The sequence below is a fragment of the Cnephaeus nilssonii genome, assembly GCF_951640355.1.
Source record: "Cnephaeus nilssonii genome assembly, chromosome: 9".
In the NCBI taxonomy this organism is placed as follows: domain Eukaryota; kingdom Metazoa; phylum Chordata; class Mammalia; order Chiroptera; family Vespertilionidae; genus Cnephaeus; species Cnephaeus nilssonii.
In genome coordinates, this window is record NC_137080.1 from 91,465,892 (window position 1) to 91,492,446 (window position 26,555).

Sequence of the window (26,555 nt, forward strand, 5' to 3'; positions counted from 1 at the left end):
GAATTAGACTAACATCATTAAGGGATACTAGCATATCATCTGTTAACATCACAAAAAGAAACAATTAAAGACCAACCTATCAGAAAGAGAAATTAAGAAAACAGTCCCATTTATAATTGCATCAAAAAGAATAAAATAGTTAAGAATAAATTTAACCAAAGAGGTGAAAGACTTGTATACTGACAACTATAAGAAACAGATGAAAAAAATTGAAAAAGACACAAATAAATGAAAAGAAATTTCATGCTCATGAATTAGAAGAATTAATATTATTAAAATATCTATATACCCAAAGCAATCTACACATTCAATGCAATCCTTGTCAAAATTCCAATGCCATATTTCACAGAAATAGAATAAACAATACTAAAATTTGTATGGAATTTCAAAAGACCCACAAAGCAATCTTGAGAAAGAAGACCAAGCTGGAGGCATCACACTTCCTGCTTTCAAACTATATTGCAAAGTTATAGTAATGGTATCAGAATAAAAATAGACATATAGATCAAAGCAATAGAACAATGAGCTCAGAAATAAACCTATGCATATATGAGCAACCAATTTACAACAGAGATCTAAGAATGTACAATGGGGAAATGACAGCCTCTTCAATAAATAATATTGGGAACACTTGACAGCCACATGCAAAAGAACGAAACTGGACCACAAATATTAACTCAAAGTGGAATCAAGACTTAAACTTAAGACTTGACACCATAAAACTCCTGGAAGAAAACGTAAGCAATAAGCTCCTTGACATTGAACTTGGTGATGATTTTTTTGGATATGACTCTAAAAAGAAAGGCAAAAAAAGAAAAAATAAACAAGTGGGGCTACAACAAACTAAAAATCTTCTGCACAGTAAATGAAGCCATCAAAACAATAAAAAGGCAGTCTGTCAGATGTGAGCAAATATTTGCAAGTCATATACCTGATAAGGGAGTAATATCCTAAATATATTAAGAACTCATACAACTCAATTGCAAAAAAAAAATCAATTTTATTTAAAAGTGGGCAGAGGATCTGAATAGACATTTGTCCTATGAAGACATACAAAAAAAATGAGAAGAAGACATACAGATGACAAATAGATACATGAAAGGGTACTCAATATCATTAATCATTAGGGAGATGAGAATCAAAACCACAATGAAATATCACTGACACCTGTTAGAATGGCTATTATAAAAAAGTCAAGAAATCACAAGTATTGGTGAAGACATGGAGAAAAGGGAACCCTTTTGTACTGATGGTAGAAATGGAGGTTTCTCAAAAAAATTAAAAATAGAATTACCATATGATCATGCAATTCCACCTCTGGGTATTTATTCAAAGGAAATGAAACCACTGTTCATTACAGCATTATTTACAATAGCCAAGACATGGAAACAACATAAGTATTCACTGATAGATGAATGAATAAAGAAAATGTGGTATTTATAATAATAAAAGTGTAATATGCTATTTAGACCAGACAGCCAAACGACCTTCCAAACGTCCTTCCGGATGAAGCCAGGATGGTGGGGGCTGAGACAGAGGTGGTTAAGGGCTCTTAGGCAGGCAGGCAGAGTGGTTAGGAGTGATCAGGCAGGCAGGTAGAGGGGTGATGGGCAATCAGGCAGGCAGGTGAGTGCTTAGGGGCAATCAGGCAGGCAGGCAGGCAGGCAGGCAAGCGGGAGGAACCAGCTGTCCCGGATTGCAAGAGGGTGCAGGCCAGGCTGAGGGACCCACTCTCCCTGGCACAAATTCCATGCACCAGGCCTCTAGTCTATAATAATAAATGAGTAATATGCTAATTAGACTGGAAATCCTTCCAGATGACCTTCCGGATGAAGCTGGAGCTGTGAGGGAAGCTCGGGTCCCGGGTGCCTACTGGTGGCCAGAGGGAAGCCCAGGTTCTGGGTGCCAGAGGGAAGCTGGTGCCAGCAGCTGGGGGAAGGAAGGCCTACTCTTGCACGAATTTGGTGCATTGGGCCTCTAGCATATACATAATGGAATGTTATTCAACCATAAAAAAGAAGGAAATCTTGCCATTTGCAACATGGATAGATCTTAAGAACATTATGCTAAGTGAAATAAGTCAGAGAAAGACAAATACTGTATGATCTCATATGTGGAATCTTAAAAAAATTAAAATAAAAACAACTAAGCTCATAGATACAGAGAACAGATTGGTAGTTGCCAGTAGTGAGGGATGGGGAGTGGTGAAATGGGTGAAAGCGGTCAAAAGGTACAAACTTGTTATACAATAAATAAGTCATGGAGATATACAGCATGGTGACTATAGTTAATAACACTGTATTGTATATTTGAAATATGCTAAGAGAGTTTATCTTAAAAGTTCTCATCCTAAGAAATAAACTGTGACTATGTGTGGTGATAGATGTTAACTAGATTTATTGTGGTGATCATTTCACAATATATACAAATATCAAATCTTATGTTGTACACCTGAAACTAATATAATGTTATATGTCAAATATATCTTTAAAAAGACAATTAGACATTGTGTTTCTCCTGACAGAAGTATACACTACCACCTATGAAGCATTTTTGCCCCCACCAAAAATCCCACATTTGACCAGACCTGAAAAGCTAACTACCAATTTACAGGAAATATAAGGAAGAGAGGAATATGTTAAATGACAACACAAGAATACAATCAGCAAAATCTAGATTGTGGGGAAATCTAATAGGACCAATGACCAGGTTTCTTTCTTTAAAATATAATTCTTTTTATTGTTGAGAGTATTACAGATATCCCCACTTTGCCCGCCTCTATCTGGCACCTGCCTCACCCCAGGCTTTCACAGTACTGTTGTCTGTGACTATGGGCTATGCATATCCTATATAATAAAGAGTTAATATGCAAATGGTCGTCGCAACCTTGCACCGGGGCCAGGGGACCTGAGGCTGGGCCGGGGGACCTGAGGCTGCACCCCCCGCCCTGCGGGGCTTGATGGGGGTGGGGCTGGCTGGGGCTGGATCTCGTGCGATTTTGAGGCGTGTGTGGGTGGGCAGGGACTTGACTCTGGGTCCCGTGGCGCGCCCCAGACTCTGACTGGAGGGAGATTTTCATATACATTTTACTAATTTTCTTTCATCTCTGACACTTTTATTATAGAGAAAGGGCAAATAGCAATATTAAAATATTTCCTCTAAAAAAATAAAAAATAAAATAAAATATTTCCTCTAATTGATTCCCTTTTAATGTGCATGGATTTCATGCACTGGGCCACTAGTATGCATATAAGTTCTTCGGTTAATCTCTTCCCCATCCCCTCTCCTTTCCTCTGAGATCTGGACCTATTCCATGCTTCCATATCTCTGGACCTATTTTGTTCATCAAGGTTTCTTTAACAAAAAATTTGCAGGGAAGAAAAACAAAGATATGAAGAAGGAATCTATAACTTAAAAGAGATTTGAGACTTAGAAACCAATTTTAGTGTATAGACCTTATTTGGATTCAAATTTGAACACATAAAATAGATATTTATGAGACATTTGGGAAATTTTGAATATTAATTATATGTTTGATAATATAAAGAGATTTGTAACAATTTTTGGTGTACATCTTTTAGAGAGGTATGCTGAAATATTTACAATTAAACCTATATAATACCTGGGATTTGCTTCAAAATAAAATAAGATTGGTTATAAATTGTTGTGTTGAAAGTGAGTGATGGGTATACCAGGGTTCATTATACTATCCTTTCTTTTGAAAATGTGAAAATTTTACATTTTTAAAATAAAACTAGAGGCCCAGTGCACAAATTCGTGCAAGGGTTGGGTCCGGCCGGCCCGCCCTGATCGGGGTTGGGGGGGGCTGATTGGGGATGGGGTGACCGGGGGGAGGTCCCACGGGCAATTGGCCAGCTGGCCTTGCCCCTGGTTGAACTCCCGGTCAAGGGGACAATTTGCATATTAGCCTTTTATTATATAGGATATCAAATATTTATGAGTGGTACTGTACTGCTTACATATAAAAGGAACCCAAAACATAGACTGTGATCCCCTAAGAAATCATAGCCTAAAATTTACCACACAGAAGCTGACTTAACAGATACTCTGGGCAACATTACTAAGCCCATACACAAACAGACAAGCATCCATTCTTATAAAAATTAGGATGGTCATTCATTCTCTGGTCGCAATCTGATGGTAGTACTGGCAAAGAAGAAAGCTTGCTGTCTCAAGGAGAGTTTTCTAGTTAACAATATGGTAGGAGATATACCTTGGGAAAAGTTCTGATCATGGTTATGTGTGTTTGGCAATGTTTTTTAATGATATGATCTTAATAGAAACAATATATTAGTAGAATTAGGTGACCAGGACTACCAGCAAAATGAATTAGTCTGAAAATTCTGGTGACTTCAAAACAATAGAATGGTAGAGAGGATTCTGGGAGATGGAGTAGGAAGCACTAGGAATCCATCCCTCCACCTAAACAACTGCACTGGCAGAATCTGTCCGACAGTTGGGAGATTTTGAATAGTAATTATATGTTTAGGAAGCACCTACATTATATTTTGGGAATCCAGAGCCTATTGAAGGCTTACAATTCCTAGAAAAAGGCTTGGATGGTAAATTGCATTGTTGCCAGCCCCTCCCCTTCTGGCTGAAATTACTTCCATGAGATCTAAAGGGCCAGAACTCCCTTTTTTCCTTTTCCTCTCCCCCCCCCCCCCCTTTTGGAAGTCAGACATGAAAGATTAGGACATAAAAAACACACAAACCCACTCACAAACCCACATATACAGGAAAAATTAGGAAGTTACACATACCCAGAAAATGGCTCAGAAAAGACCAAAAAAGACCTTAAATTTATAACTTAGGCTAATCCTTGATACAGCAACAGCCTACAATAACAACAACAACAACAAAATAACAAAAACAGCAAACCATGGGAAGGGGGAGAATTTGATTTCCACAGTTGCCACATTATTATATTCAAATATCCAGTGTTCAACAAAAATCACAAGGCATACAAAGAAATAGGAAGTATGGCCCATTCAATGGAAAAAAGTAAATCAACAGAAACTATCCTGACAAAGACCCAATGACAGATCTACCAGCCAAAGACTTTAAAATAATTGTCTTTTTTTTAGGAGGAGAGCTTAAGGGAGCTATGGGACAACATGAAATGAAGCAACATATGAATAATAGGGGTGCCAGAACAACAGGAAGAGAAACAAGGGTTAGAAAACCTATTTGAAGAAATAATGTCAGAAAACTTCCCTAATGTAGGGAAGAGAAAAGTCACACAAGCACAGAGAGTCCCAAACAAGATGAACCTGAAAAGACCCACACCAAAACACATCATAATTACAATGGCAAATGTTCAGGACAAAGAGAGAATCTTAAAGGCTGCAAGAGAGAGACAGAAAGTTACATACAAGGGATCTCCCATTAGATTATCAAGTGATTTCTCAAAAGAAACACATTAGGCCATAAAAGAATGGAAGGAAATTTACAAAGTGATGCAAAGCAAGGGACTGAATCCAATAATACTCTATCCAACAAGGCTATCATTCAAAATTGAAGGGGAAATAAGGAGCTTTACAGACAAAGAAAAGGCTAAGGGAGTTTATCACTACCAAGCCAGCAATATAAGAAATGCTAAAGGGACTGGTATAAAAAGAAGAAATAAAAAAGTAAGAAGGAACACAGGCACAAAAAATAAAAATGGCTACAAACAAGTACCTTTCAATAATAACTTTAAATGTAAATGGACTAAATGCTCCAATCAAAAGACATCAAGTGGCTGAATGGATAAAAAAAAATGACCCATATATATGCTGTCTACAAGAGACTCACCTTAGAACAAGGGACTCACACAGACTGAAAGTGAAGGGATGGAAAAAATATCTTTAAGCAAATGGAAATGGAAAAAAAAAAAAAGCTGGGGTAGCAATACTTATATCTGACAAAATAGACCTCAAAGTGAAGGCCGTAATAAGAGATACAGAAGGCCACTTCATGATACTAAAGGGATCGATACAACAAGAGGATATAACCCTGATAAATATATATGCACCCAATGCAGGAGCACCCAAATACATTAAAAACAAAAACAAAAACAACAAAAAAACACACAAAAAAAAACCTCCTGGAAGATATCAAGGGAGAGATCAACAGCAATACAATCATAGTAGGGGACTTTAATACACCACTGACATCACTGGATAAATCCTCTAGACAAAAAAATCAGCAAAGAAACAGCAATCCTAAATGACTCGCTAGATCAGATGGACTTAATTGACATCTTCAGAACATTTCACCCCAAAGCCACAGAATATATGTTCTTCTCAAGTGCACATGGGACATTTTCAAAAATAGACCACATATTGGGTCACAAGCAAAGTCTCCCCAAATTCAAGAAAATTAAAATCATATCAAGCATCTTCTCATACCACAATGGCATAATATTAGAAATAAACTACAATAAAAACAATCCAAAAAATTCAAACACTTAGAAGCTAAATAGCATGCTATTAAACAATGATTGGGTTATCAAAGAGATCAAAGAAGAAATTAAAAACATACTGGAAACTAATGACAATAAAAACACAACAATCCAAAATCTATTCGACAGAATGAAAGCAGTCCTGAGAGGGAAGTTTATAGCTCTACAGGCCTACCTCAAAAACAAAAAACAAAAAAACCCACAAGAAAAAATGGTAATAAATCATCTAACTCTACAACTCAAAGAATTAGAAAGAGAGCAACAAGAAAAGCCAGAGTGAGCAGAAGGAAGGAGATAATAAAGATCAGAGCAGAAATAAATGACAGAGACTAAACAAAACAATACAAAAGATCAATGAAATGAAGAGCTGGTTCTTTGAAATGATAAACAAGATTGATGAACCTCTCGCCAGGCTCACCAAGAAGCAAAGAGAGAGGACCCAAACCAAATCAGAAATGAAAGAGGCGAAATAACAACAGACCCCCCCCCCCCCACTGAAATACAAAGGATTGTTAAAAAACACTATGAACAACTCTATTATAACAAACTAGACAACCTGGAGGAAATGAACATATTCCTAGAAAAATACAACCTTCCAAAACTCAATCAGGAAGATTCTAAAAATCTCAATAGGCCAATAACTATGGAAGAAATTGAAGCAGACATAAAAAATCTTCCGGCAAACAAAAGCCCGGGGCCAGATGGCTTCATGGGGATTTTATCAAACATTCAAGGAAGAACTAAAACCTATCCTCTTCAAAATATTCCAAAAAATTCAAGAGGAAGGATCACTCCCAAGCTCATTCTATGAAGCCAGCATCACCCTAATACCAAAAACCAAATAAAAACAACACAATGAAAGAGAATTACAGGCCAATATCCCTCATGGACATAGATGCCAAAATCCTCAACAAAATTCTAGCAAATCGGATCCAGCAGTACATCAGAAAGATCATACACCATGACCAACTAGGATTTATCCCAGAGATGCAAGGATGGTACAATATCTGCAAATCAATAAACATGATACATCACATAAACAAATTGAGAGATAAAAAAACACATAGTCATATCAATTGATGCAGAAAAAGCATTTGACAAAATCCAACACCCTTTCTTGATAAAAACTCTCAGGAAGGTGGGAATAGAAAGATCATACTTCAACATAATAAAAGCCATATATGACAAACCCACAGCCAACATCATAGTCAATGGGAAAAAACTAAAACCATTTCCCCTAAGAACAAGAACAAGACAGGGATGCCCACTCTCACCACTCCTGTTCAACATAGTACTGGAAGTACTAGCCATTGAGATCAGACAAGAAGAAGAAATAAAAGGCATCCAAATTGGAAAAGAAGAAGTAAAACTGTTCTTATTCGCAGATGACATGATACTGTACATAGAAAACCCTGAAGTCTCCATAAAAAATTATTAGACTTAATAAATGAATTCGTCAATGTAGCAGGATACAAATTAATGCCAAGAAATCTATGGCATTTCTATACACCAATAATGAACTTACAGAAAGATAGACTAAAAAAGCAATCCCATTTACCATCACACCAAAAAAATTAAGATACCTAGGAATAAACTTAACTAAGGAGGTAAAAGACCTATACGCGGAAAACTACAGAACATTGAAAAAAGAGATAGAGGAAGACATAAATAGATGGAAGAGCATACAATGTTCATGGATTGGTAGAATCAACATCATCAAAATGTCCATACTACCCAAAGCAATCTATAGATTCAGTGCACTCCCCATTAAAATACCAAAGGCACATTTTACAGACCTAGAAAGAACTTTCCAAAATTCATCTGGAATAAAAAAAGACCCCGAATAGCTGAAGCAATCCTGAGAAAGAAGAACAAAGTAGGTGGGATCGCAATAGCAGATATCAAGCTGTATTACAAAGCCACTGTTGTAAATACAGCCTGGTACTGGCATAAGAACAGACATATAGATCAATGGAATAGAATAGAGAACCTAAAAATCGACCCAAACCACTATGGTCAATTAATATTCGACAAAGGTGGCATGAACATACAATGGAGTCAAGACAGTCTCTTCAATAAATGGTGTTGGGAAAATTGGACAGATACATGCAAAAAAATGAAACTAGACCACCAACTTACATCATACACAAAAAATAAACTCAAAATGGATAAAGGACTTAAATGTAAGATAGGGAACCATAAAAATACTAGAGGAATCCACAGGCAGCAAAATCTCAGACATATGCCAAAGCAATTTCTTCACTGATACTGCTCCTAGGGCAATGGAAACTAAAGAGAAAATAAACAAATGGGACTACATCAAAATAAAAAGCTTTTGCACAGCAAAAGAAACCATCAACAAAACAACAAGAAAGCCCACTGCATGGGAGAACATATTTGCCAATGTTAAGACCGATAAGGGCTTAATCTTCAGCATTTACAGGGAACTCATACAACTTAACAAAAGGAAGATAACCCAATCAAAAAATGGGCAATGGACCTAAATTTACACTTTTCGAAAGAAGACAGAAGGAAGGCCAAGAGACATATGAAAACATGCTCAAAGTCACTAATCATACGAGAGATGCAAATCAAAATGACAATGCAGTACCATCTCACACCTGTCAGAATGGCTATCATCAACAAATCAACAAATGACAAGTGCTGGTGAGGATGCGTAGAAAAAGGAACCCTCGTGCACTGCTGGTGGGAATGCAGACTGGTGCAGCCACTGTGGAGAACAGTATGGAGTTTCCTCAAAAAAAAACTAAAAATGGAACTCCCATTTGACCCAGTGATCGCACTTCTAGGAATATATCCTAAGAGACTAGAAACACCAATCAGAAAGGATATATGCACCCCTATGTTCATAGCAGCACAATTCACCATAGCTAAGATTTGAAAACAGCCTAAGTGCCCATCAGCAGATGAGTGGATTAAAAAACTGTGTTACATCTACACAATGGAATACCATGCTGCGGTAAAAGAGAAAGAATTCTTATCATTTGCAACAGCATGGATGGAACAGAAGAGCATTATGCTAAGTGAAATAAGCCAGTCAGAGAAAGATAAATATCACATGATCTCACTCATTTATGGAATATAATGAACAATATAAACTGATGAACAAAAACAGATCCAGAGACAGAGAAGTATCAATCAGACCATCAAACCTCAGAGGGAAGGTAGGGGAGGGTGGGGGTAAGGGGAGAGATCAACCAAAGGACTTGTATGCATGCATAGAAGCCTAACCAATGGACACAGACAACAGGGGGGTGAAGGCATCAGTGGGGGAGGGGGTTGGGAGGGTAATGGGGGGATAAGGACACATATGTAATACCTTAATCAATAAAAAAATTTAAAAATAAATCAACAAACAAATAAAATAATTGTCTTAAAGAACTAAAGGAAAAAATGGAGAAAGACAAGAAAATGATGAATAAAATGAAAATATCAAAAGAGAGATAGAAAAAAAAGAAAGAGGTAGTTCTGGGGCTGTGAAGTACAATAACTGAAATAAAAAATTCACTTGTCATGTGCCACATAATGACATTTCAACAACAGACTGCATATATGGCAGTGGTCCCATAAGGTTCTAATGGAGCTGAAAAATTCCTATCACCTAATGACATTATAGCCATCCTAACATCATAATGCAGTGCATTACTCATGTGTTTGTGGTGACACTGGTATAAACAAACCTAGTGTACTGCAGTCATATGGAAATACTAGAGGCCTAGTGCATGAAACTAATACCCCAGGGGTGGGGGGCCCTCAGCCCAGCCTGCACCCTCTCGCAGCCCCGGAGCCCTCAGGGGATGTCTGACTGCTGTGGAGGCTGGAGAGGCTCCCACCACCACCACCACCACCACCGTTGCTCATCAGCCTTGAGCCCAGCTTCTGGCTGAGCAGTGCTTCCCCAGTGCACTGACCACCAGGGGGCAGCTCCTGCATTGAGCGTCGGCCCCCTGGTGATCAGTGTGCATCATAGCAACTGGTGGTTCTGCCGTTCGGTTGATTTGCATATTAGCCTTTTATTATATAGGATAGCACATGCAATTAAGTACACTACATAAAATTTGATGATTATAAAAGACTGTTTCTCATTTACATATTTTCTATTCTGTATGTTTTATTGTTACTTTAGAGTATACTCTTTATACTTATAAAAAACATTTGCTGTAAAACAGTGTGCTGTGCTATGCTAGCAGCAGCCCCATACATCTTGTGTTTACCACATCTCTAATTGCATAATTTTCTTCTGTGCTTGATTTAATCTTGTGTTGTTTTCATTGATTGTGGCCACCAAGCATATAAAATCCACTGTTAAGGTTGTCAGTAAGAGGCCATGTTGAACGATTGACCGGGAAACAAAATTAAAAGTGATTTAAGGACTATGAAGGTAGAAAATCAGTAGTGGTTATTGCTCGCAAGTCAGACGTGACCCATTACACCACAGCTATGATCTTGAAAAGCAAGAACAAAATGATGGAACGTGTTAAAGGATCTACTTCACTGAAGGCAGTAAGACTAACAAAAACTCAAGAAGGGCTATATCCAACATGGAGAAACTTCTAATGACCTGGATTGAACACCAGACACAGAAGTGTATCTCTCTCAGCACCATGACAGTCACAGCCACAGAAAAAAGTTTGTTTGTGATGTTGAAAGAAAAGACTGGACCCAACAATAGTTTTGCATTTACTACTAGCTCTGGGTGGTTTAAACAATTCAAGATTCATTACATAATGTGAAAGTGAGTGGTGAATCTGTGAGTGCTGGTATAAAGTCAACTGATGAACTTTTAGAAATTTTAGATAAGCTGATAGTGGAGGAAAATTACTTGAGAGAACAAATATTCAGAATGGATGAAACCTCCTTATTCTGGAAATGGATGCCTGAAAGGACTTCCATCCATAAGGAGGCAAAGCAATTCCAGGTTTCAGGGCTTTTCAGGATCACGGTCTTGCTTGGGGTCAATGTTGCAGGCTGGAAGTTGAAATCTTTTGTGATCAGGTACAGTGAGAACCCCAGGGCCTTCAAGCATATCATAAGCACACACTGTGTATACTGCAGGAGCAATACACCACGGATGACCCAGCTCCTCTTCCAAGATGCCCTCTTGAATTGCTTTGCCAGCACAATGAGGAAGTACTGTTTGGAGAATAGCATACCTTTCAAGATTTTCCTTGTTGTTGATAATGCTCCCAAATATTCTCCTTTTATTGGTGATCTTCATCCCAATATCAAAGTGGTGTCTCTACCCTCCAAACATCACCTCTTTCATCCAACCAATGGATCAATGAGTTATAGCAGCATTTAAGGCCTACTCCCTGAGGAGGACCTTGGCCCAGGCTATTGCTGCAACTAACAAAGATACTGAGAAGACACTGATGCAATTCTGGAAAGATTACAACATCTATGACTGCAACAAAAACCTTGCGTGGGTATGGGGTGAAGTCACTGAGGAGTGTATGAATGGCATCTGGAAGAAGACACTCCAGAGTTTTTTCCAAATTTAAATTAAAAAAAATAAATAAAGTAATAGGGGTAAAAAGACTTCAATGTATTTGCCAAGGATAAGGAGGTTGTAAAAATCAACAAGGCTGTGATTTTTTTTTTCCATGACTTCAATGTATTTGCCAAGGATAAGGAGGTTGTAAAAATCAACAAGGCTGTGATTTTTTTCCCCCATGACTTCAATGTATTTGCCAAGGATAAGGAGGTTGTAAAAATCAACAAGGCTGTGGTTGAGATGGCAAACAATTTTAACCTGGGTGTGGGTGAAGGTGACATTGAGGAGCTTGCAGACACAATTCCTGAGGAATTGACTAAAGAGGAATTGTTGGAACTGGAACAATAAGAATAGGCAAGAGTAAAAGAAGCTGCAGGAGAAAAGAAGGACCCCCCAACAAAATTAACAATGAAAAATTTAAAAGAAGCTTTTGCAGACCTCAACAAGATCCTTAGAAAGTTTGAAAACCTAGACCAAACATGTCAAACTCGCAACCCACAACGAATATTTTTGCAGCCCAGCCAATATAATGATCTGTAAGAAATGTTTTAATAAAAATTTCAATAAAATTTAATTTTTACAATATTCTGTTATACATAATTATTAATAACAAACTACAATGTTCGCTAATGACTGATTACTATAATCGTGTTGCATTCATTTCCCTCACGCGACTTACGCACGGGTACACCATTTCTCTCCACTAATACTAGCAGTGAATATTTTAGCAGCCTATTGCCATGTCATTAGTCTTGGACTGACTTGTTTGGTGTGCGCAACAGGAAATATTTCACTTGCAGAGAACAAGAAAAATAGGTTTATTTGCGTTACGTTTAATTTGTGCAGTTATTCAGTGTCTAGTAAGTTAATGTTCAAGAAAAAAATATTAATTTTTAATAAAATGTTCTATTATTTTAAGTTAACGATGACTCATTTATTTCAGCCCTTTGTACTCAGCATGTTTCTATCGAAATAAACCTACATTTCTATGAAAATTGAAGCTTTTTTTTTTTTTTTGCAGCCCGCATAAACTTAAACCTTGCTTATTTGGCCCGTGTTAGCCTTTGAGTTTGACATGCTTGACCTAGACTCAACACTAAAAGGTTTTCATTAATAGAGAGAAATAATCCATGGTGCATTATCTGCTTACAGTCAAACTATAATGAAAAAGAAACAAACCAAGCAAACCACCATGGACATATTTCTGAAAAGAGTAATACCTCCTCAAGAAGGGCCTTGTCATCATAAGAGAGGACAGCTACATGCTTGTTATTGCCCTGAAGACTTTCCAGTGGGACAAGATGTAGAGGTGGAAAACAATGATATTGATGATCTTACCCTATGTAGGCCTAGGCCAGTGGTCGGCAAACTCATTAGTCAACAGAGCCAAATATCAACAGTACAATGATTGAAATTTCTTTTGAGAGCCAAAATTTTTAAACTTAAACTTCTTCTAATGCCACTTCTTCAAAATAGACTCGCCCAGGCCGTGGTATTTTGTGGAAGAGCCACACTCAAGGGCCAAAGAGTTGCATGTGGCTCGCGAGCCGCAGTTTGCCGACCACGGGCCTAGGCTAATGTGTGTTTTGTGTCTTAGTTTTTAACCAAAACGTTTACAAAAACTTTAAAAATCTAAAAATAAAAATATTATAGCCCTGGCCAGATGGCTCAGTTGGTTGGAGCATAGTTCCATACTCCAAAAAGTTGCAGGTTTGATCCCCAGTTGGGGTGCTTGTGAGAGACGACCTATCAATGTTTCTCTCTCACATCTATGTTTCTCTCTCCTCCTCCTCCTCTCTTTCCCCATCCTTGCTCTCTAAAATCAATAAAACATATCCTCAGGTGACTATTTTAAAAATTACAGAAATGTTATAGAATAATATAAAGAAAAAAATATAGCTATACAATGAGTTTGTATTTTAAGATAAGTGTTATTACAAAAGAGTAAAAAAGTTAAAAATTTTTAAGTTTATGAAGTAAAAAGGTTACAGTAAGTTAAGGTTAATTTGTCAATGAAGAAAGAAAATGATTTTTTATAAATTTAATGTAACCTAAGTGTACAGGGTTCATAAAGTATACAGTAGTGTACAGTAATGTCCTAGGCCTTTGTATTCACTTACCACTCACTCACTGACTTACCTAGAGCAACTTTCAGTCCTGCAAGCTCAATTCATAATAAGTTCCCTATACAGGTATACCATATTTTATCTTTTATATCATACTAGAAGCCCAGTGCACAAAATTCGTGCACGGCGGGGGGTTGTCCCTCAGCCCAGCCTGTACCCTCTCCAATCTGGGACTCCTGGAGGGATGTCCGACTGCCCGTTTAGGCCCGATCCCACCTGGGATCGGGCCTAAACGGGCAGTCGGACATCCCTCTCACAATCCAGGACTGCTGGCTCCCAACTGCTTGCCTGCCTGCCTTCCTGATTGCCCCTAACCGCTTCTGCCTGCCAGCCTGATCACCCCTAACCACTCCGCTGCCAGCCTGGTTGATGCTTAACTGCTCCCCTGCCAGCCTGTTTGCCCCCAACTTCCCTCCTCTGCCAGCCTGGTCACCCCTAACTGCCCTCTCCTGCAGAGTTGATCACCTCCAACTGCCCTCCCTTGCAGGCCTGGTCCCTCACAACTGCCCTCCCTTGCAGGCCGGGTGCCTCCCAACTGCCCTCTCCTGCTGGCCATCTTGTGGTGGCCATCTTGTGTCCCCATGGGGGCAGGATCTTTGACCACATGGGGGCAGCTATATTGTGTGTTGCAGTGATGATCAATCTGTATATTACTCTTTTATTAGATAGGATAGAGGCCTGGTGCACGGGTGGGGGCCAGCTGGTTTGCCCTGAAGGGTGTCACAGATAAGGGTGGGGGTTCCCTTGGGGTGTGGGGCGGCCTGAGCGAGGGGCCTGTGGTGGTTTGCAGGCCGGCCATGCCCCCTGGCAACCCAAGCGGAGGGCTTGGTATCTGGAATTTATTTTCCTTCTACAATTGAAACTTTGTAGCCTGGAGTGGAGCCAAGCCTGGGGCTCCGGCAGCCATTTCTGTGGCAGTTAATTCACCTTCTACAATTGAAACTTTGTAGCCTTAAGCAGGTGAGCCCTGCCAGGGTGTGCGGAAAGCTTTGCTTCCCCTGTTGCCACCAGCAACCCTGGCCTGCTCTCTCAAGCTCCATTCTGCCGCCATTTGTTTGAATTTGTTTACCTTCTATAATTGAAACTTTGTAGCTTGAGTGGAGGCTTAGGCCTGCAACAGCTATGGAAAGCTTGGCTTCCTCTGTTACCTGGGAAACCTTGCTCTCTGTGGCTTTAGCCATCTTGGATTGGGGTTAATTTGCATACTCGCCCTGATTGGCTGGTGGGCGTGGCTTGGCTGGTGGGCGTGGCTTATGTAGCGGAGTGATGGTTAATTTGCATATTACCATTTTATTAGAGAGGATTCTTACTGTACTTTTTCTATGTTTAGATATATTTAGATACACAAATACTTACTATTTTCAATTGCCTACAGTCTTCAGTACAGTAACATGCTGTACAGATTTGTAGCCTAGGAGCAATAGGCTACACCATATAGCCTAGGTGTATACCACCTAAGTTTATGTAAGTGCACTCTATGATGTTTGCACAATGATGAAATCACCTAATGACACATTCTCAGAATGTATCCCCATCATTAAGCAACACATGGCTGTAGAGATAGGCAAATTTGAGCAGTCAAAAGAATCAATGAACTTGAAGATAAGACAGTGGAAATTATTGAGTCTGAGGAACAGGGTGGGGGAAATGATTGGAGAAAAGTGGACAGGGTCTAAGGGGCCTGTGAGAGACCATCAAGAAGACCAACATACACATCATGGTCTCAAAAGCAAAAGAGAAAGAGAATGGGGTAGAGAGAATATTCAAGAAATAATAGCTGAAAAAAACAAAACTTGATGAAATACATGAATATAAACATCTAAGAAGCTCAATAAATTCCTAATAAAATGAATAAAATACTTAGGAATTAGCCAAGGAGATGAAAGTCTTACACAATGAAAGCTACAAAACATCGATGAAACAAATTAAAGAATACATAAATAAATAGAACTACATCTCATGTTCAGATGTTGTTAAGATGTTATTAAGATATCAATGCTACCCAAAGCAATCTGCAGATTGAATTCAATCACTACCAAAATCCCAATGAGGTTTATTGCAGAACCTTTAAAAAATTTAAATTTATATGGAATCACAAGGAGCTCCAAATAGCCAAAGCCATCCTAAAAGAGATTAATTCTGAAAAGATGGAGAACTCACACTTCCTAATTTCAAAACTTATTACAAAGCTACACTAATGAAAAACTGTGGTACCAGCATAAATACAGATATACAGACCAATGGAATGAAATGGAGAGCTCAGAAATAAAACCTTGCATACATGGTCAAATGACAAGGATGCCAAGACCATTCAATGGGGAGAGGGCAATCTTTTCAATGAATGGTACCAGGGAAACTGGATATTCACATGCAAAAGAATGAAGTTGGATTCCTATCCAATACCATATACAGAACTTATCTCAAAATCCATCAAAAACCTGAATGTAAGGCCTAACACTATAAAACTGTTAGAAGAAAACATAGGACAAAAGCTTCATGACATCGGATTTGGCAGAGATTTCTTGGATATGTTACCAAAGGCATAGGCAACAAGAGAAAATAGACAAATTAGACTTCGGAAAATTAAAAACTTTCGTGCATCAAAAGACACTATAAACAGAGTAAAAAGGTAACCCACAGAATAGGAGAAAAGATTTGCAAAGAAGGGAATTCACTGAGCTGTTTAGTTATAAACCATCTTAGATGTGATATCTGCCTATTGTTTACTAATGGTCTCCAATAGTATAAATAAACCATTTCTTGTCCATCTTTTTTGGTTTTACCTGTTCTATTCTCTTTACTACATGGCAGAATCCTTGAACTTAGAACATAGCAGAGCACGTTCTCCTACTGGCTTTTGTAATTTGGCTTAGTTTGCTGGCAGTTTTGGCAAGCTCTTACCTCAATTATTTTTATACTAGAGGTCTGGTGCATGAAATTTGTGTGTGGGGGGAGGTCCCCTCAGCTCAGTCTGCACCCTCTCCAATCCAGGACCCCTCGGGGGATGTCCGACTGCCAGATTAGGCCTGATCCCGGAGATCAGGCCTAAACAGGCAGTCGGACATCCCTCTCACAATCTGGGACTGCTGGCTCCTAACTTCTCACCTGCCTGCCTGCCTGATCACCCCTAACTGTCCCCCCTGCCAGCCTGATCACTCCTCACTGCCCCCCCCCCTGCCGGCCTGGTCACCCTCTACAGCCGCCCCCCCGCCAGCCTGGTCACCCCTCACTGCCCCCCGCCCCCACTGGCCTGGTCACCTCTCACTGCTCCCCTCTGCCGGCCTGGTGGCCCCTCACTGCCCCCCCGCCAGCCTGGTCGCCCCACACAGGCTGATGTTCAGTCATTTGGTAGTCCCTCACTAGCCCCCTTGCTGGCCTGGTCACCCCATGAAGCCTGCTATTCAGTCATTTGGTTGTCCCTCACTAACCCCCTTCCCACCTTGTCGCCCCATGCAGCCTGCTATTCGGTTGTTACTGTGAGGGTGTCCTAACCAATTTGCATATTACCCTTTTATTAGTATAGATCTTACTGGTTTTGTTTGTTTGTTTTTTAAGCATGAGGTCTGCTCTGTATAATGAGGATGAAAAGGGGGGAGGTGCCAATGAATGACTCCTGCTCTCCAGGAATAATTCTGCCATTTTTTTCCAGCTTCCTGTTTCCTGTAATGCCAAACTTGGACAATCTTCGGGACATTGTTTTAGATGCTTTTTCCTTAGCTTTAGTGAGCTCCTCACTGCTTATATTTCTGGGCAAGAAGATTGCCAATTTCCATAACTATAATGTCAATTCCAACCAGGTGAGCAAACAGGCCTTTCTATTACTTTCTCTGACCCTTAAGTCTTTGTACTCTAATCCAAGCCTCCTGCTAACATGAAGACTGGATTCTTCTGTAACCAGAGAATCTTTTAGAATATAATTTGAACTGTAACTACCAAAGGACTTTTGAGAAGTGTGGCAACACTTAGTTCTGAACCCATCTGAATTAGCATAAGTGATATTTCCCTAGAACAGATATGGTGCAGGGATGCAAGAAGATAGTATATGGCATCATGTTGTTGAGCTAATAGAGTTCCTCTCCTCTTAATTTTATCTTCCTTTCCACCAAGTCTTTAGAAGTCAAACAAATTCTAAGGTGCAATAAGAAATGATATGGAATAGCAAAACCAGGCTACTAATATAATTAAGTCAATCTTCCAGAAATAGTTTTTGTCTTTTTTTTTTAATATCTCCAACTATTCTGAGTTCAGTACTTTCCCTAGTACTCAAAAAGGAAATATGGATGCATGCGGTGTCTCACTTTTACCTTTAGGATAGTTTAGAACAGTGGTTCTCAACCTTTCTAATGTCGCGACCCTTTAATACAGTTCCTCATGTTGTGGTGACCCCCAACTATAAAATTATTTTCGTTGCTACTTCATAACTGTAATTTTGCTACTGTTATAAATCGTAATGTAAATACCTGTGTTTTCTGATGGTCTTAGGCGACCCTGCTAGCGGTTCTCAAGTTATGAAGTAGCAACAAAAATAATTTTATGGTTGGGGGTCACCACAACATAAGGAACCGTATTAAAGGGTCACGACATTAGAAAGGTTGAGAACCACTGGTTTAGAAGGAAGAGGGAAAAATAGGACTGTGTTCTCTCCATCATTCTAAGTCCTACTGATCATGAGAGAGAGAATAAGGCAAAAGTCTCATTTTCTCACTTGAAAAAGTGCTTTCCTTGTGATCACTAACTAAAATGAAGTTTCAACCTAATCTAGAAATCAGATTTGCCATCCTTTGTTTCTTCTAAGAATACTTCCGTGTTATTTGAAATGATATAAACAACCTATTCTCATGCACAAGAAACAGACAGTATGCCTTCATTTCAAACTTAAATCAGCATTTCTTCAACAAATAGTGGGCCTAAATTGTTTGCCATTTCTTTATAGGACTTAATAGCCATTGGCATTTGCAATGTCGTCAGCTCATTTTTTAGATCTTGTGTGTTCACTGGTGCTATTATCAGGACAGTGATCCAGGATAAATCTGGAGGAAGACAACAGGTATGTTGAAATAGAATTTGATCTCTAGCATTTAAAAATATTGATGTCTATTCGTATATTTTCATAGAAAGGGGTTACATTAGTTTAATCGCATTGCTATTTCAATGTTATACTTGTTGGGGAGGATCTCATGTTTCCCTTCATTTTTGTTTAGATTTTTGTCTTAAAAGGCATTTGTCAATATGGAACTTGAAAGTCATTTTCTATAGAAGTCTTATTCTACGTGAGAAGTTCACAAAAACAAACAAACACACACAACCGTTTTCCATGTAACCCAAAAGATAATATTTCAGGTGAACTAACAGTCACCTATAAACTTATTTTTTTATGGGAGATGTATTCTCAGTCCTATTCTGGGAAAGCAATAATTCAACTCTCTCTATCCTGGCAGCCAAACCAGAAACTTTCCTGGCTTCCTCAAAGCGTATGGCAAGGGGCTTTTATGATAGAGTGAGGTCTTTGTCTAGATGAGCCTTGGGAATTTATGATCATTCTACCTTTGTATGATAGAAAATTATCTAGGTCAGACTCTCTTCAGGTCAGAAACAGAAATGTCAGAAGAATCAACACTAAATTTTAGTGGGGAAAGGTAAAGTGTCACATTCCATGGCTAAATTTGTGAAATATAAGGTGAAAGCTCATAAAAGTCAGAAGATTAGGCAGGAACAAGAGCATGTGTCTAGTAAGACCATTCATATCAGTCTATGTGGACTGAGCTTCATTGTCATAGAGCCTCTGCCAGACACTGGCTTTAAGGAGTAGCCCTTTTCCACTCTTTACCAGAAATAAGGAAGTTGGGTTATGTAAAAAGAAGGATGTTCTATGCAAGGGTGAAAGAACTTTGAAATCATAATGAGAGGGTTTTATAAGAAACGGAGATGGCAATTCCGGGTTTTAGTTCCCAGTAATTTTTGACAACACACTTTGTTGATTCAGTATACAAGCACAAACTTGGCGAGAAAAGACGCACACAATTAGAAAAAACTAAATCAGAGTGCAAGTAAAATTAAGTGCAGAATAAGTACAATAAGTGAAAAGTGCCATAAATTTTGCAAGGAGAGTGATGGAGGAAGTGGGACTTCTGTGGACTACTGAAGGGGGTTAGATATGTCCAGATGGAGGGAAGGAGGAAGGCCTTCATTTCAGCCTGGGACTTGCCAGTGCCTGCTGGACAAAGTGCCTGCCTCAAGGCAGCCCCTGGTCCCATCCTGTTCTCTGCTGCTGCATTGCTGTCCCACGCCACACACCCTCCTGCCAATGGCATCTCTCTGTGCGGCACAGGGACCCTTGGTGGCAGGCATGCCTCTGGGGATGCTGGTAAACTCTTCCCGGAGACCCTGACTTGCCCAGTGCAAATCACTGGTTCAAGCAGAGAATGCTGCCGGCCCCCGCCCTACACTGGAGCTACCCTTGGAGCCTCCACTTTGGTTTCTGATCTGGACGGGCAAAGGCCTCTGAGACTGGCGCAGCCTCTTCATCCCACAGCAGTGGGTGTTCTCTTCACCACTTCCCCTGGGGCCTTCTGATTCACTCTGCCCAAGAGCTCCTCTATTTCTTCAACGTTCCCCAGGCCTGCAGACAAGCTCAGGTCTGGCTCTGAACCTCTCAGACATGACCTGCTACCAGGGCAGCTTTATTTTTTTGTCTGCCATGAATACAAACTGCGTATAAGTGTTTGGATTTCTCTTTACTTTTTCCCAGTCTAGAATCCACTTGTCTTTACTCGTTACACCCAAACCTATCAGCTCTCCAGCCATGCCTGGGCCGGACGTGTTGGCAGGCCCATAGCAGAGGGGATGTGAAGAGCCCTGGGCTTGTGGCCAGTTGGGCTGTTCCTGGTCCGTCTTCCTACTTATTCAGTCCTGACCACTGTGCCGTGCCAGCACAGCCAAGGGTTCAGCGAGCCTGAGGGAGGGCAGCGAAGGACATAGAAAAGACAGACAAAGAGAATAAGCTGGGTCTAGGCGGATCTCCTGTGCCTGCCTAAGGCCACAGAGAAAAGATCCAGACTGCAAGCTGATGCTTTATTTTATAGTCAGAGGTCAACAAGGTAGTGGTCACCATAGTTACAATGTTCTTGTGAGTTTCACTTGTTTTGGCAGCACTTGCTGCACCTCCCACAGCCCATTAGCTACCCAGGAAGGATCTAGGGAGCTCATAAGGTCAAGCTTAATTATGCTAAGAGGGCTCTGCCCTCTATGCTGGGACTTGTTTGTGGCTCTGCCACAGGTCAGTCTGAGGCTTAACCCTATAGCCACTCCCTGCAGACCACTGTGCTCCCTGTGTGGGCTCCTCTCCTCACTCCCTGCTTCCCAAGCCCTGGCCTCCTTGCCTTGTCTCACGCTCCCAGAGTGAGGGGTGTTTATTGCTATGGGAGGAGGAATGCTTGTGATTTCAGGGCTGACAGTGATGGCTCTACTAGGGCTTTTCTAAACTGTCCAAGGAGGGGTTAGAGTGAGGAGGGAGCGCAAGCCGGGGTTTAGGAGACTCTGGATTCGCAGCAAAAGGCTAAGGCAATAAAGATGAAACACCCAGGACAATTTGGACCTTTAGAAAGCATCCATGGGTTCACTCCGCGAGAACGTGTGGAGTACCTAGCATGTGGTTAGCCCTTTGACAAGACTGGACAGTGTCAGGTCAACAAAAATGCACTTAATGCTGGATGGTCTCACTCAGTTCCTTTTAAGAAAAACGGACATGCTTCTCACCAAGCAGAAGCCTCAGTTGCAGGCAGGGACCAGTATGATCCTGATGGTCTCTCTCTAACCGGCTCTGTCTCCTCAGTTTGCATCTCTGGTAGGAGCAGGCTTGATGCTGCTCCTGATGGTGAAGGTGGAATCCTTTTTCTACGAACTGCCAAATGTAAGTGGAACTGATCGAATAACCAAGCCCAGAAAGCCCAGTGTCCAGATTGCATCTTGGTGGGTATCTCTGAGCAGAACTGCACTCAGCATGCCCCCACGGCCTGCCCCGGCCTCTCTCTAAAATAATAGTGCCTTTCCTTCAAAATAATAGCATCTACCTCTCAGGATTGGGATTCAAATAAGATATCATACATAATATAGAGAGAACAGCGTTGAGCTAATAATTAGCACTCAAGAAACATTAGCCATTATTGTTATTATTCTCATTAATCTTCTTTTAATCGGGTAGGCTGTAAAGTAAGCTTTACAGTAAGGATTCAGCTAAAGAGACCAACACAGATTTCGGATGCCAGAACGCCCGTTACCATCACAGGCTTAGCCCCTCAGTGCACATTCGTGCCATCTGGTTTCCCAAACCGCTTGCAGAGGGCCTTGTTTTGCACACATGTGCACTCAACCCCTCGCCTGCTTCCCACTGGCTCTGGCTAGCTTACAATACGAGAAGGCAGGCCTGACCGTTGAGTTATAACTGTGTTCAGCTAGGGTGCTCCTATATGCTCAGGTGCCATTTCTGCCCTTTTGTGAGACCAACCACCGTGCATTGAGAGATTCCAGGTGCATTAATTCCTGGCTATAATCAGTTTGTAGAGATCAATGCTCAGTGACCATGACATCCTTTTAAATTTCTTTAATGTTCCCGTTAGCCATTTCTAGATAAGTACTAAGGGAGGTGGGAGGAGGTTTCCTTCTTCGTGTTGCAGCTTGGTTACACGCTGAGGTGGCAGTCCTGAAGCTGGAGTGGTTGTAAATGTTACCCTACCTTCTTCTTTTAAAAAATATATTTTTATTTATTTCAGAGAGGAAGGGAGGGGGGGGATAGAAACCTCAATGATGAGAGAGAATCATTGATCAGCTGCCTCCTGCATGCCCCACACTGGGGATCAAGCCCACAACCCTGACCGGGAATTGAACCGTAACCTTCTGGTTCATAGGTCGACGCTTAACCACTGAGCCACACCAGCGGGCCATTACCTCCATCCTTTTTGAACATGTCCATTGCACCTGGTGAATATCAGTTTGCCACAGAGCAGGCTACCTCCAGGCTCTGACTGCCCTCTGTTCTTGTGATTCAGGGACCTTGGACCCCAGCCAAGGAATCAATGCCTGGGGGTGGGGTTAAGCTTGTGCTTATCACAGGAGCTGTCCTCTGATTCCCAGCAGAAGTCATCTCCAGAACTGAGTTTGTATAGCACCTTGGGTGCAATCACTATGGAGTCTATTTTAGCAAAGCCACTCACTAATTTACTTTTAACAGAGTTATTTTTTTTTTTTTATTTTTTTTTTTTTTGCTTTATAGCTAGAAGAATCAGAATGTTTCAAAACTCCAAACATGTAAAAATCTGTCAGAATTCATTGAAGGCTAGTGATAAAAGTAGGTAGCACTCCTTTATTGCAGATATGTTAGAGAGAGAACAACCCCTGCTTTTGGCTCCCCATGTTATGTCACATTATTTTTACAGCATCTGGTTAGGGTGTTTCTGGGTAAGAAAATCTGTCCAGTGGAGCATCTGAGTACTATACCGATGAGGCTCTATGAGCATTAAACATTGCTTCCTTCCTTGAAAGGCTATGAATAGCTTGTGGCAAAACCCTTATTGGAAGAATTGTTGGTGCATCCTGGCTAGGATCTCGGTTACTTAGCAAGGGGACCAATACAAAAATTTAGAAAACATGATACAAAACAGTGTATTCAATATTGCTTCGATTTGTGTGAGGAAAAAAATAGAACATACCAAAATGTTAGTAATTGTTATCTCTTGGATGATGGAAATTATACCTGAGATTAATTCTTCTTTACACATGAGCATCTCTAACCTTAATATTCAGAAGGTAATTTTTATTGTATATTGTTTTATGAAAATATATGTTTCCTCTTTACACGCCTTCCCTCAAGCCAAACATTTTGCAAAAACCCTATGAAGTTGAGATTCTTTTCCTTTCCACCACATCTCCCTGCAAATTGCAGAAAGTTTGGAGATTCCTGACTGGAAAGAAGATAAAAATGGAAAAGAAGTAATTTCTGCTAACTTCATCTTTGCTCTTCCTTCCTCCACTGTTGAGTCCAACTGGTCACTGAGTGACCTCAGAAATCCAGACTAAGCTTGGATCCAGCCATCCTGGTGGTAGGGTCAGTTCTAACTCCCAGGCAGAGCATACAGAGGAGAGGGTGACAGGGAAATGCTGAGACTTCATAAACACAAGAAAGTGTTTCTTAAAGTAGCTTAGTTCTACTTGAAAGCCCTGATGATTTTTACATCCGAGTATAAATTTTCATTTTCTCATATTTAAGAAACCTTTTTTCCATTAGAAAAGTAGACAAGCCTATTTTTAAAAACTTTTGAAAATTCAGAAGAGATAAAAATGTCATCCACCTTTACAAATGAACCACTATTAACATTTTGGCATATATCTGATCAATACTATTTTCTATGAATTGATATTACTTTGCATAGTTTCAACCTAACTGGGCATACAACTTTGTATTCTTGTTTGTATTTGATATATAGCATGATAGCTCATACTACAACTTATTTCGTTATTTTCTGATTATTAGATTATTAGAAAAAAAAAAGAAAATTAGGTTGTCTGAATTTTTATTAAATAGCACAACCATGAGTAATTTTGTACGTCCACCCTTTTCCCCACAGGCTGTGCTGGCTGGTATTATTGTGAGCAACGTCCTACCCTTCCTTGAAAATATTTACTACCTACCCAGCCTGTGGAGGCAGAGCCAGTATGACTCTGTGAGTGTAAATGCACTGGCTGAGGCAGGGGCAGGGGCAGGGGCAGGGGCAGGGGCAGGGGCGGAGGCAGGGGCAGGGGCAGGGGCGGAGGCAGGGGAAGGTTGGACAGAGGGAAAGAGAACAAAGGAATCAACATGAAGGACACTAGCAACTCTGATGCCTATACTTTACTTTTGCTTCAAATAAGGAGTCAAAGCTGTTGATGCAAAGAAATACCGAGACCTCACTCCAACTACGCAAAATTAAATAAGAAATAATTAAGTGGTTATAGTTATATACAAATTTAGTAACAAGAGTTTGTCATGCCTTGCATATTTGATTGACTTCTAACCCGGAGACACAAATCCTAATAAGAAAGGGAGGTGTCGCCCTAGCTGGTTTAGCTCAATGGATAGAGCGTCAGCCTGTGGACTAAAGGGCCCCAGGTTCGATTCCGGCCAAGGGCACATACCTGGGTTGTGAGCTTGATCCCCAGTAGGGGGTGTGCGGGAGGCAGCCAATCAATGATTCTCTCATCATTGATGTTTCTATATCTCTCTCCCCCTTCCTTCCTCTCTAAAATCAATAAAATATATTTAAAAAATAAAGAAAGGGAGGTGTCCTCCCCGAGGAACTGACGGAGCGCCCTCCTCCTCTTTCGAGCACAGAGCTAGGGGACAGAGAGGGGAAACAGCAGGAAATAGAAGATGGGGATGTGATGAGGGGAGAAGGACCCAACAGAGGCAAAGAGATGTGAAGGGGCTACTTTTGGACTCGGGTCCCTGAGGCGCTGAGAGGGTGTGTGGTCCAGAGCCGGGCAGAGCTTCTGGTTCTAGGAGAGGAGCACCTCCAACTGACTCACAGGTGGCAGGGGCGGGGAGGTAACCATTTGGGGGAGTGTCAGCCTGTCTTCTGTGAAGGTTAAAGCCAAGTCTCCTGCTGAGAGTGATGTCCGAGACTCCCAATAACTCTTACAGGTCTTAAAATAGCAACTGCCATTTGGTGAGTGTTCGGGGTTGCTTTACAAATCGCATTTCTAATCCCAGCAAAGCCTATAAAGTAGACATTAAGACCCCCATGTTACACGCGAGGAAACGAAAGGTTCAAGAGAGAACTGAAGTGAGAACTGACCACGGAGGCAGGGAAGAAGTGCTCGGCAGCCTTGGGCCAGCCCTTTGTGATGGCATCAGTTCACGCGGCTGTTTAATTTGTCCTCTAAATCCCAGGTGTCAGGAGGGAGAGGGAGAGGGCGAGCTGAGAGATAGGACTGCTGATTTTCTCATCTCTGCTTGCTACATGGTCTTCCTTTTCCCTTCTTCCGGTAAGATTATTTGGATGATGACATTCATAGCTGCAATTGTCCTGGGACTGGACATCGGACTCCTTGTTTCAGTAGCCTTTGCCTTCTTCATGATCACCATCCAGTCACACAGGTACTTAGTCTCGGGTAATAGAAGCTTAGCCATGGCAGGCAAGGCAACCAGGACCTAAAGGCAAACGCATTTCCTTTCAGAACTAAGATTCTCCTCCTGGGTCAGATCCCTAACACCAACATTTATAGAAGCATCCATGACTATCGGGAGGTAAGAATCCAAACCAGTCCTACTTCTTTGCCTAAAAGATTTTTTACAAAATCCCTTTGCTGTTGTTTGCTGCACTACAGACATGCTGGACAAAGGTGGGGAGGGGGATGCACAATGGTAGGGGTGGGCGCTTAAAGAGGCAGGTAAGTCCTAGAGTCCCGCAGCCAGTTA

The 26,555-nt window shown here is 40.7% G+C and overlaps 1 protein-coding gene across 1 annotated transcript in view; it reads left to right on the forward strand.

Annotated features, from left to right (window-relative positions):
* The window catches only part of SLC26A8 (solute carrier family 26 member 8), a gene marked incomplete at both ends in the record, with an annotated part of 80,091 nt that overhangs the window by 38,387 nt on the left and 15,149 nt on the right, over positions 1–26,555 (forward strand). Inside the window, 6 exons of the mRNA XM_079781650.1 lie at positions 17,757–17,904; positions 19,041–19,154; positions 21,939–22,016; positions 24,727–24,822; positions 26,128–26,234; positions 26,315–26,384. Of these exons, the coding sequence (XP_079637776.1) occupies positions 17,757–17,904; positions 19,041–19,154; positions 21,939–22,016; positions 24,727–24,822; positions 26,128–26,234; positions 26,315–26,384 (613 nt within the window). The remainder of the gene's footprint in view (positions 1–17,756; positions 17,905–19,040; positions 19,155–21,938; positions 22,017–24,726; positions 24,823–26,127; positions 26,235–26,314; positions 26,385–26,555) is intronic.